This window comes from Pelodiscus sinensis, chromosome 32 (genome assembly GCF_052426305.1).
Source record: "Pelodiscus sinensis isolate ZL-2025 chromosome 32, ASM5242630v1, whole genome shotgun sequence".
Classification (NCBI taxonomy): domain Eukaryota; kingdom Metazoa; phylum Chordata; order Testudines; family Trionychidae; genus Pelodiscus; species Pelodiscus sinensis.
The window spans coordinates 2,268,822-2,281,026 of record NC_143083.1 but is presented as its reverse complement, the minus strand read 5'-3'; the positions used below and the strand labels follow the sequence as shown (position 1 = coordinate 2,281,026).

Here is a 12,205-nt window from a genome sequence, read left to right as displayed (position 1 = left end):
AATAGGGGCTGTGGGTCGGGAGTGAGGGCAGAGCTGGGGGGGGTCTCGGACAATAGGGGCTGCGGGTCAGGAGTGAGGGCAGAGCTGGGGGGGGTCTCGGACAATAGGGGCTGCGGGTCAGGAGTGAGGGCAGAGCTGGGGGGGCTCGGACAATAGGGGCTGTGGGTCGGGAGTGAGGGCAGAGCTGGGGGGGGCTCGGACAATAGGGGCTGCGGGTCAGGAGTGAGGGCAGAGCTGGGGGGGGCTCGGACAATAGGGGCTGTGGGTCGGGAGTGAGGGCAGAGCTGGGGGGGGTCTCGGACAATAGGGGCTGCGGGTCAGGAGTGAGGGCAGAGCTGGGGGGGCTCGGACAATAGGGGCTGTGGGTCGGGAGTGAGGGGCACCGGCAGAGCTGGGGGGGGGGTCTCGGACAATAGGGGCTGCGGGTCGGGAGTGAGGGGCACCGGCAGAGCTGGGGGGGGCTCGGACAATAGGGGCTGCGGGTCAGGAGTGAGGGCAGAGCTGGGGGGGGTCTCAGATAATAGGGGCTGCGGGTCAGGAGTACATTGCCTGGCAGTTCCTTCCTGTCCCGTGCAGCCTCCTGTTGCTGTTCCCCAGGGCACTGCCCCACAGCCTTGTCCCAGCCGCCTGCCATCTGCCGAGGGGGGTGGTCCCCAGGGGGGCCCTTCTCTGCTGCTCCTCCCACTCTCCAGTGAGGGGCAGCCCGGAGAGCAGGACGCAGTCTAAGCAGGGTGGGTTGGTGCCTCCATCTGGCCGGGCAGTCTGTGTGCTCCGGGGGGCAGTGGGCAGGGGTTGGCCCAGATCAGCTTCTGGGCAGGGTGGTGCTCTGCTAGTCCCCGTGGCTGGCACTGCAGGGGGTCGCTAACTGCCCACGGGGTTGGGAGCCGCTGCGGGGCCTCTGAAGCAGGGTTGCATCACGGTTCCCGGTGCAGAGGGGTGATCTGCATGTGGAACGAGCTGCCTGGGCCTCCTGCGATCCAGCTCCCCCCAGCCAGGGGGTCCCACAAAACCTGCCCCCTCACCGGGGCCTGGAGGGATTAGACGGGGCTCCCAGGAGCCTGGCGGGGAAGCGGTGCCAGTGACCCAGGCTGCCTGGCCAGTGCAACAGGCACTTGCTCAAAGGCCAATTTTATTTCAGGGTGCCGGGGGCGCGGCCTTACCAGGGACCCAGTTACAGAGGGGGGAGGCCAGTGGGGGGATGCAGCCCCCCCATGTTTCCTCAAGGTCCATGCTGCAGAAGCAGTGCGAGCCCATGGCCTCCAGACTGCGGCCCAGCCTTCACTAGACACCCCCATTGGCCAAGGGGCCTAGGAGCAATTAGCCCTCCGGGCCCTCCCAGCCTGCCAAAGAGAGTCGCCCTGTGCGTGAGCAGGAATGCCCCCCAAATGTGCCTGGAGAGGTGCCCCTGGCAGGTATGGAAGGAGCGGAGCCCACAGTGGGTGTCTAAGGGGTGGTGTTGGTGCTGCATGTCTAAGCAGTGGTGCCCACGGTGGGTATATCAGGGGAGGTGCTGGTGGTGAGTGTGTAAGAAGAAGTGCCCATGGTGGGCGTGTAAGGAGAGGTGCCCGCTGTGGGAGTGGAAGAAGTGCTCACGGTGGATGTGTAAAGAGAGATGCCAGTGGAGGGTGTGTAAGGAGAGGTGCTGGTGTGCATGTGTAAGGAGTGGGTGTGTAAGGAGAGGTGCCAGTGGTGGGTGTGTAAGACCTACTGGCAGTGACTGTGTAAGGAGAGGTGCCTGTGGTGTGTGTGTCAGGAGAGGTGCTGGGTGTGTAAGGAGAAGTGTCAGTGATGGGTATGTAAAGGGAATTGCCCAGCGGTGGGTGTGTAAGAAGCAGTGCCCACATTGGGTGTGCAAGGAGATGAGTTGGTGGTAGGTGTGCAAGGGGAGGTGCCGGCACTGTCTGTGTAAGCAGAAGTGCTGGTGCTGGGTGTGTAAAGAGAGTTGCCCACGGTAGGTGTGTAAGGAGTAGTGCCCATGGTGCATGTGTAAAGAGAGGTGCTGGTGGTGGGTGTATAATAAAAAGTGCCCACAGTGGCTGTGCAAGGGGAAGTGCCAGCACTGGGTGTGTAAGAAGAGGTGCTGGTGCTGGGTGTGTAAAGAGAGGTGTTCACAGAGGGTGTGTAAGGAGAGGCACCCACAATGGGTGTGCAAGAAGACATGCCCACAGTGGGTTATGCATCGTGGCTGTGTAAGCAGCTGTACAAAGAAAGGTGCTCATGGTGGGTTTGCAAGTAGAAATGCCCACAGTGGGTGTGTAAGGAGAGGTGCTGATGCTGGGTGTGTAAGGAGAGGTGCCCAGAGTGGGTGTGTGAGGGGAGGTGCCAGCACTGGGTGTGTAATGAGTGGTGCCCACATTGAGTGTTTATGGGGAGGTGCCAGCACCAGGTGTGTAAGGAGAGGTGCTGGTGCTGGGAGTGTAAGGAGAGTTGCCCAAGGGGGGATGCTAGCGCTGAGTGTGTAAGGAGAGGTGCCAGTTTTGGGTGTGTAAGAAAGTTGCCCACAGTGGGTGTGTAAGGAGAGGTGCCCACCGTGGGACTAGAAGGAGACATACTGGCAGTGGGTGTGCAAGGGGAGGTGCTGGTGGTGGGTGTGTAAGGAAAGGTGCCCAGAGTGGGTGCATAAGGAGAGGTGCCCACAGTGGGTATACAAGGAGAGGTACTGGTGGTGGTTGTGAAAGGGGAGGTGCCGGCGGTGGGTGTTTAAGGAGAGGTGCTCACAGTGGGTGTGCAAGGGGAGGTGCCAGCACTAGGGGTGTAAGGAGACGTGCCCGGAGTGGGTGTGCAAGGGGAGGTGCCAGCACTAGGGGTGTAAGGAGACGTGCCCGGAGTGGGTGTGCGAGGGGAGGTACCGGTGGTGGGTGTGTAAGCAGAAGAGTGAAGGGCTGGCCGGGGGACAGTCTGGTGCTGGGACCCCGCAGCTGGAGCCAGCTCCGGAATGTGGCCCGGGGCTGAAGGAGGGCAGCCGGACAGGGTGGGCCCTGTGGTGCTTTGCACCTTTGGATCGGGCAGCTGCTTTTTCTGCTGCTGTCTTGCTTTGGCTCAACCTGCTCCCCGGCTGGGCGCAACGTGCCTGGCTCCCGGGACTCCCCGTCGGGCGATGAGCCGGCGGCCTGGCCATGCCGGGCCAGCAGGGATCCCTCCTCTCCTGCTGTGTCCCTCCCACAGGGGCTACGGCCTGGGACGGGAGCGGGGCCCCCAGGCCTTGGCCTCGGACCCTCCTTCTCACCCTCCAGGTGAGAGCCAGTGAGATGGCCTGTGAGTCCTGGGCCAGTCCCTTTGCTCTGGTGATGGGGCAGCCCTGGGCATCAGGTGGCAGCCACTAGGCGCTGCTGTCCTGGGACGCCCTGAGCCACAGGGGCTTCATGGACCAGGCGGGCAAGGGGAGAGGGGCGGGGCGGGGTGGTCTGCAAGTGAAACTGTGAATCTGCAGCAAGGGTGTGCAGGATGGGCTCACTGGGTCTGGGCACAGTGGGGTCAGTGGCAGGGTGGGGGGCTCACTGGGGTCAGTGGCGGGGTGGGGGGGTCGCTGGGTCTGGGCACAGTGGGGTCAGTGGCAGGGTGGGGGGGTCGCTGGGTCTGGGCTCACTGGGGTCAGTGGCAGGGTGGGGAGGTCGCTGGGTCTGGGCACAGCGGGGTCAGTGGCGGGGTGGGGGGGTCGCTGGGTCTGGGCTCAGCCGGGTCAGTGGCAGGGTGGGGGGGTCGCTGGGTCTGGGCACAGCGGGGTCAGTGGCGGGGTGGGGGGGTCGCTGGGTCTGGGCTCAGCGGGGTCAGTGGCGGGGTGGGGGGGTCGCTGGGTCTGGGCTCAGCGGGGTCAGTGGCGGGGTGGGGGGGTCGCTGGGTCTGGGCACAGCGGGGTCAGTGGTGGGATAAGGGGGTGTCTGGGCTGGGTCTGGGCTCAGCCGGGTCAGTGGCAGGGTGGGGGGGTCGCTGGGTCTGGGCTCAGCCGGGTCAGTGGTCTGGGCACAGCGGGGTCAGTGGCGGGGTGGGGGGGTCGCTGGGTCTGGGCTCAGCGGGGTCAGTGGCGGGATAAGGGGTGTCTGGGCTCAGCGGGGTCAGTGGTGGGATAAGGGGTGTCTGGGCACAGCGGGGTCAGTGGCGGGGTGGGGTGGTTGCTGGGTCTGGGCACAGCGGGGTCAGTGGTGGGATAAGGGGTGTCTGGGCTCAGCGGGGTCAGTGGCGGGGTGGGGTGGTTGCTGGGTCTGGGCACAGTGGGGTCAGTGGTGGGATAAGGGGTGTCTGGGCTCAGCGGGGTCAGTGGCGGGATAAGGGGTGTCTGGGCACAGCGGGGTCAGTGGTGGGATAAGGGGGTGTCTGGGCTCAGCGGGGTCAGTGGTGGGATAAGGGGTGTCTGGGCTCAGCGGGGTCAGTGGCGGGGTGGGGTGGTTGCTGGGTCTGGGCACAGCAGGGACACCGTGTCCATCTGCTGCTGAGCTAGAGACACGCCCCTGCCTCCCTGTTCAATGCTTGTGTGTTTCACGTCAGCCTGGGATCTGAGAGCCCAGCTGGACTCCATCTTCACAGGGGACTTCCTGCCCTGTGTGACCCCCCTTCTACGTTTGGGATGACTGGGGCTGCCTCTCCGCCCCCCCGGCTGGCAGGACAAACACTGGCTACAGGGGCTCTGCCTGGGGTGCCTCATTTCTCATGGACAGGGCACTGGTGTCCCGGACCAGCCCATGGCCAGCAGGGCCTGTCAGGGATGCCCCAGGAGAAGTGGCCCTTTCTCCCTGTGTGGGAATCCGAACCGGGGCAGTTGTGTTAGGCGCCCAGGCACTCCCAGGAGGCAGGAGGCGTCGGAAGGAAAGGGCTGGTTTTGTTAAAACACTCCTTTTTCAGAGCAGAACCACAGGCCAAAGAAAAATAATTTTTCAACGGCTTTCCAAATTCCTGGGCAAAACTGCTGCTTCTCACAGTTCTTGTGTTTTCCTAAGAGCTGCGGGGCCGGATCCTGGTCTTCTCTCGCACCGCCATAGCTCTGGGGTGCGAGGCTCAGCCGCCCCCGCAGAAGGCCGGGCTGGCCAGGGAAGGATCTAGCCCCCGAGTGAGTGAGGAGCAGCTCCGGCTGCGGTTAGCAGCCTCCTGCCATGCGATCGTGCTGAGCCGGGATTCTGCTCTGCAGAGCGACTCAAGGAAAACATTTCCGAGCGGCTGCCACCGCAGAGCGGGCTTGGCGGGCGATGCTTTTCCTGATGCAATCCCAATTATCCTTAATCTGAGCCATATTCAAAGCAGGGAGCGCGCCCAACAGATCTGGGAGGTCTGGCACGAGGAACCCGCTGCCTCGGGTTTCATCTCCACTCTGAACCGGCAGGGATTTGTGCTGCTTTCGCACACACGCAGAAGTGGCTGGGAACCTGGCCTGGGCGTTTTCCTACCAGCGGGCGGTCTGGCCCTGGGAGACGAGTCCTAGCACCTAGTGCCGTTGTGCGTCCCCACAGTCGTGTCCCCCAAGCCACAAAACGGGAAACTCAAGTACGGAGGGGGAGGCAATTTTCTTGGTTTCTTTCTGGGCCGGACGCTGGGAAACACTAGCCAAGTGGAAAAAGCCAGTCAGAGCGTGACTCATCCGCGGGGCGGGGGCTGAGCCAGAAGTGGGGTGAATCTGGGGCGTTCCCTGGCTGGGGCGTTCCCTGGCTGGGGCTGCGATTGGCGATGGTTCTGTTGGTCACTGGGCCGCCCGTCAGTGCCAGGCTGTACCCTGCTGTGGCCGTCTGGAGGAGCGGACGCTGGGCCTGAACTGCTTGGCCCTGGCCATGGGCTGGCACATGTTCCCTGGCACGTGGGCTCATGCTCATGCCCCGGCATGTCCGGCTCACAAATCCAGTCCACCGTGCCCTCCAGCAGGGCTGTTTGCAGCCCCATCCGGCTGGAGGAGAGCTCTTTGCTCCCTGGTCCAGCTGGGCCGACGCTCGCCTGGCACCGGTTTCATCATTGGATGCCGTGCACCTGGCACGGCCGCGGGGAAATCTGAGCCTGGATTTCTGGGACGTTGGGGCAGGAGGGCAGGGGAGCAGGTTGGGTTACTGTGGCTGCAGCCTCCTCGCTCTAGCCTGGAGTCAGAGCCTCGACAGTTGGCAGCATTTGTGCCCCGGGACCCCCAAAACACAAGTTCCCTGCCTGGTCACAGCCCCCCAGAGCCTCAGCCCCCAAGCACAGGCCTGGCGCTGCAGGACACACACTGGGAAGACAGCTTGGGAGTCCCGATTTCCAGACCTGCCCCCCAGCTCTAGCCACTAGCCCCGACTCCCCTCCCAGAGAACCCAAGAGTCTTGGCTCCCTGCCCCCCTGCTCTACGCACCCTGCCCCCAGACGTGAGGAGAGAACCCGGGGTCCTGTCTCCCAGTCATGGAATTATAGAATCCTAGAGCTGGAAGAGACCTCAGGAGTCATCAAGTCCAGCCCCCTGCCCAAGGCAGGACCAATCCCAATTAAATCCATCCGGCCAGGGCTTTGTCAAGCCGAGACTTAGTCCCCAAGCTGTAACCCCTAGAGTCCCCTTCTTCCCCATGGCTGGGGAGAGAACCCAGGAGTCCTGGCGCCCCACCCCCCATGCCACGTTCTCACTGAACCCCGGGCTCAACAGAATCCCCGCGTGCCCGGTCCCCAGGGCCTTGGTCCTGCCCGTCGGTCCTGACGGCGGGTCTGTCTGCTTGCTCCCGCAGGATGAGTTCCACCCGTTCATCGAGGCTCTGCTCCCCCACGTCCGGGCCTTCGCCTACACCTGGTTCAACCTGCAGGCCCGCAAGCGCAAGTACTTCAAGAAGCACGAGAAGAGGATGACGAAGGACGAGGAGAGGGCGGTGAAGGACGAGCTGCTGAGCGAGAAGCCCGAGGTCAAGCAGAAGTGGGCATCCCGGCTGCTGGCCAAGCTGCGCAAGGACATCCGGCCCGAGTGCCGGGAGGACTTTGTGCTCTCCATCACGGGCAAGAAGCCCTCCTGCTGCGTCCTCTCCAACCCCGACCAGAAGGGCAAAATGCGGCGCATCGACTGCCTGCGCCAGGCCGACAAGGTGTGGCGCTTGGACCTGGTCATGGTGATCCTCTTCAAGGGCATCCCACTGGAGAGCACGGACGGGGAGCGGCTGGTCAAGGCAGCCCAGTGCACCAACCCCATCCTGTGCGTCCAGCCCCACCACATCAGCGTTTCCGTCAAGGAGCTCGACCTCTACCTGGCCTACTTCGTCCGCGAGAGAGGTGGGTGGCCGCGGCTCGCCCCGTGCGCGTTGCCGGGGGACGGGGTGTGGCCGGGGGGTCCAGCCCTGGCTCTGAGACCTCTGCAGGGTGGTGCCCAGAGCCCCTGGGGTGGATCCTGGCTGGCGGGAGGTTCTGTCCTGAGTTGCCAGAGGCAGCAGCATGGCAGTGGCAGGGCAGCTGTGTGCAGCATGGGACCATCGTGCCGTCTCCCTGTGCTCCCCGGCCAACAGCCAGTGCAGCCGCCTCTCTTGGGGCATGTTCTCATGAGGGGCCACGTGGCCCTCGGTGCATTGAAGGGAGGTAGGTGGCCAGGCCGGGCAGAGGCAGCCTCCTGTCAGTGCATCTCAGGGCCAGATGCTGGGGGTCCAGCCAGGCTTCGGGTCTCTGCACCTACTTGGTGCCCTGGGTCCGTGGCTCTGGCTGCCGATGGTGATGTCCCAGTTGTGGCTGGCGTGGGGATGGGTAGAAGGGCCACGTGGCTGGGAGCTGGACCCGGCTAGCAATGTGGGAGAGCAGAAAGCCGGGGGAAGTCAGCCAGCAGCGCCCAGGGAGTGAGAGGGGGCAGTGCGCTGCAGGGGGACATGGCAGCCAGCAAGGCACTGGTAAGAGCTGGGAGGTTAGGTCCCACACAGCAGGAATATGATGGTTCCCTCTGACCCAGACACGCCGCAGGGAGCTCCGAGGTCGGGGCACTGCACCGCGGTTAAGGGCTTGGTTACAGAGCTGGCCCCTGATTTGCAGAGGGGCTGAGTGGTGGGGAAGTACTGGCCAAAAACCATGGGGTGCAGTAATTCCTCCGGCTTTCCTGGGGGCAAGGTCAGCCGGGGAGCCATGGTAGGAATCCCCGGGAATGAATCTGGGGGCAGAGGAGGATCTGGACTGGGAGTGACGGGCAGGGCTGGTTCTGGCCATGGGAGCTCTGCTGGTTCTGCGGAACGGGCTGAGGGCCCCACTGCGCTCGGCACAGTACAGACACCGAGCGAGGACTTGGCTGCACGAGAAAACCGGACTGGAGCTCAGGTGTGGCTAAGCCCCAGGCCCCCCAGGCGTTGAGCCACCTCACTTCCATTGGCTGCAGTGGGAAGACCTTGGAAGAGCTGGAGCTAAGGGGCTGCCTTTCCCTGAAAAGCTCAGTCCAAATAGCCAAGACGTGGGAAGGGAAACTGAGGCACGGTGCAGGGCTGTGACTTGCCCGAGGTTGGTGGCAGAGCCGGGCGTAAAGGCCAGTGCCTTGGCTGCCCATGTGTTGGAGGAGGGGCGGCTGGGGGATGAAGCAGATTGCAGGTCTGGGCTGACCGGCCCAATGCGGCTGTCCCTTGCAGATCCCCGGCGCTGACAGACCCGGTGGGGGAGGGGTTGGCTGCCACTCGCTGGGCATAGGCAGCTCAAGCACCGTCCACGATTTGCTGGCCCCGTCTCGCTGGCTGTCTCCCTCTGCGCAATGTGCCTGATTCTCGCGCTCTGAGCGGAGCCGTCGGGGTCCCGCGAGAACCCTTCCCCCGCCGTGCTGCTCCCTGCACGACGGGGACAGAACAGGGACCATCGTCGGGAGGGAAGTGGCATTCGCCTGCTGGGATGAACTGCAGTCCAGGCCAGTTGGATCCCAGCACCTTAGTGCACAGCCGATGCAGGAGATCTGAGACTCGTGTCTGCGATCCCACCAGAGCCCCGCGCAAGCCCTGCAGATGGGGTAGGGAGGCTGGCAGCACTGGCGCATGGGGACCAGAGCAGAGCCGGGAAGGGGGGCTGACGCTGCACTGCAAGCGCGGGGGCACCACAGCCCACAAGGCAGGGTCCAGGCAGCACTGAGTGTGACCAGGCCACTCTCCGCCTGGGACTGCTCCTTGTGGACGGCTCCTGCCCCTTCGGTTCCCAGCCCGGGCTGGCTGCATTCCAGGCAGGACTCCTGGTACCCAGGCTCCAGGGAGTGAACCCGGAACAAGCCAGGTAGAAGAGGGCTTCCGGGACACCAGAGAGCCCTGCTGGTCTGGGCAGGACTCGCACCCTGAATCGCCCCTTCCATGCGGCTGACTCCTGGCCCCGGGCCCACAGGCCGGTAATCACCAGAGCAGGCATTGTAGCCACTGCCGGTCTGTAGAAGGGAACCTGGCAACGCCGAACATCACACCGAGCAGCAAACGCTGGAGCCAGGGCAATCAGGAGACGACATTTCTGCCCTGGGAAGGTTTGGCTTGTTATGTGCTTTCCCTCCCCCAACAGGAGCCAGCTGGGGATGGTGGGTAGTAGGGTTGGAGAGGGGCGGGGGAGCTGTCCTAGAGACAGGGCAGGCCCTGAGTGCCAGTCCTGGGGGGCTCCTGAGTTGTGGGGTGCAGCCGTCTGTGCCAGGTGGGCTCTGCTTTTCTCAAGCAGTCACTGCCCAGGGGAGCAGGCCGAGATGGGGATGTTCTGTGGAGGTGGCCGACACAGACAGGCCCTGTGGCTCTCCCAGGCTCCCCCGGGTTTCTCCTGGCTGTGGCTGGGATCTGTCGCCTCCTCTGCTGCAGGGTGGGACGTTAGCACGCAGCCCATCCACGTGCTGGGCCTGGCCAGGGTTGCCAGCCGCATTTCACACCCTGCCTCGGGAGACTACCAGCCGTGACGCTGGGACTGGCACCTCTGTGACACAAGTGTGGGCTGCAAATCTCCCGCCCGCCCCGCATCTATGCCCTGCTGCGGGGCAGGGTCATCCCGGGAGCCCCTAACAGCCCCCGCTCAGGAGCAGAAAGAAGCAGCCTTCGGCTGCACCTTCCTACGTCCCCAGGCAGGCCAGGGGCAGCTCAGCTCTGAGGCATGCCCCTGCGGTGGGGTGCTGGGGTGGGCCCTGAGCCCCGGCGGGCTGTGGGCTGCAGGTGGCTGGAAAAGCCAGGCCAGGCCTGGGGAGATGGGCAGAGCTTCCTCCCTCGGCTGGCTCCTGCCGCACAGAGAAGCTGGGAGTGTAAGGGCGGCAGGCAGGGAAGGGACCCTCCCAGACTGGGCAATAAATGAGAGTGGGAGGGGCGGGGACTGGGGTAGGTTTGCATGGAGCAGGGGGTGCCGGGGCAGAGCCTGGCTGCCCTCCGTGCCCAGTGTGGATCCGGAGTAACCTGCGGGGGCCGGCTAGCGCCCGTCTCCGTGGCATGGCTGGGCCATGGCAGGGGGGCGCGGGCAGGTCCGAGCACCCCACCGGAGGGGGGGGCTGCACAGTCCCACGGGGGGGGGGCTGCTGAGGGACTGGGAGTCCCCGCCCAGCCCCAGAGGAGACAGACAGGCAAGGGGGCAGAGTGGGAGAGCCCCAGGGGGCCCCCAGCTGAGATGCAGCGGGGCGGGGCTTCCGGTGCTGGGAGGCCCCGCCCCCAGGAGACGCGCCAGGGGGGAGGGGCTGCTCCGAGCTGGCTGGCGGGGCGGCCCCTCCCCCGCTGCCTCCGACCTTGACCCCAGACGTCTGGGTCCCCAGGCAGCCCCAGTCACCTGACGCGCCCGGCTGCGGCGCGCGCTGATAAAGCGCCGAGCGGCCCGGCCCGGCCGCCTCTTAAGGTGGCGCCGCCGCCCCGCTTAAGGCGGAACGGGGGGACCCGGGCGGGCAGGGCCGAGGGCGTTCGGGGCCTGGGATGGGCCTCGCTGAACCCCGCGGTCACCCCAGATTTACACCCCTCTGTTACCCCAGATTCACACCGGTGCAAAGCCAGAGTAACCCCGCTGTGACTCCAGATTCACACCGGTGCAAATCCAGAGTAACCCCGCTGTGACTCCAGATTTACACCGGTGCAAATCCAGAGTAACCCCGCTGTGACTCCAGATTTACACCGGTGCAAATCCAGAGTAACCCCGCTGTGACTCCAGATTTACACCGGTGCAAATCCAGAGTAACCCAGCTGTGACTCCAGATTTACACCGGTGCAAATCCAGAGTAACCCCGCTGTGACTCCAGATTTACACCGGTGCAAATCCAGAGTAACCCCGCTGTCACCCCAGATTTACACCGGCGCAAATCCGGAGTAACCCCGCTGTGACTCCAGATTTACACCCCTCAGTCAGCCCAGATTTACACCAATGCAAATCCAGAGTAACCCCGCTGTCACCCCAGATTTACACCAGTGCAAATCCGGAGTAACCCCACTGTGACTCCAGATTTACACCGGTGCAAATCCAGAGTAACCCCGCTGTCACCCCAGATTTACACCGGCGCAAATCCGGAGTAACCCCGCTGTGACTCCAGATTTACACCCCTCAGTCAGCCCAGATTTACACCAATGCAAATCCAGAGTAACCCCGCTGTCACCCCAGATTTACACCGGTGCAAATCCGGAGTAACCCCACTGTGACTCCAGATTTACACCGGTGCAAACCCAGAGTAACCCCGCTGTCACCCCATATTTACACTGGTGCAAATCCAGAGTAACCCCGCCGTCACCCCAGATTTACACCGGTGCAAATCCGGAGTAACCCCACTGTGACTCCAGATTTACACCGGTGCAAATCCAGAGTAACCCCGCTGTCACCCCAGATTTACACCGGTGCAAATCCAGAGTAACCCAGCTGTGACTCCAGATTTACACCGGTGCAAATCCAGAGTAACCCCGCTGTGACTCCAGATTTACACCGGTGCAAATCCAGAGTAACCCCGCTGTCACCCCAGATTTACACCGGTGCAAATCCAGAGTAACCCCGCTGTCACTCCAGATTTACACCAGTGCAAATCCGGAGTAACCCCGCTGTGACTCCAGATTTACACCGGTGCAAATCCAGAGTAACCCCGCTGTCACCCCAGATTTACACCGGTGCAAATCCGGAGTAACCCCGCTGTGACTCCAGATTCACACCGGTGCAAATCCAGAGTAACCCCGCTGTCACTCCAGATTTACACCCCTCAGTCACCCCAGATTTACACCGGTGCAAATCCAGAGTAACCCCGCTGTCACCCCAGATTTACACCGGTGCAAATCCAGAGTAACCCAGCTGTGACTCCAGATTTACACCGGTGCAAATCCGGAGTAACCCCGCTGTGACCCCAGATTTACACCGGTGCAAATCC

At 63.6% G+C, this 12,205-nt stretch overlaps 1 protein-coding gene across 7 annotated transcripts in view; it reads left to right on the top strand.

Annotated features, from left to right (window-relative positions):
• Positions 1–12,205, top strand: part of NFIC (nuclear factor I C) — a 159,288-nt gene that overhangs the window by 43,155 nt on the left and 103,928 nt on the right. For all 7 annotated transcript variants that reach the window (XM_075903269.2, XM_075903270.2, XM_075903267.2 and 4 more), the window contains one exon: positions 6,663–7,194. In XM_075903269.2, the coding sequence (XP_075759384.2) occupies positions 6,663–7,194 (532 nt within the window). The remainder of the gene's footprint in view (positions 1–6,662; positions 7,195–12,205) is intronic.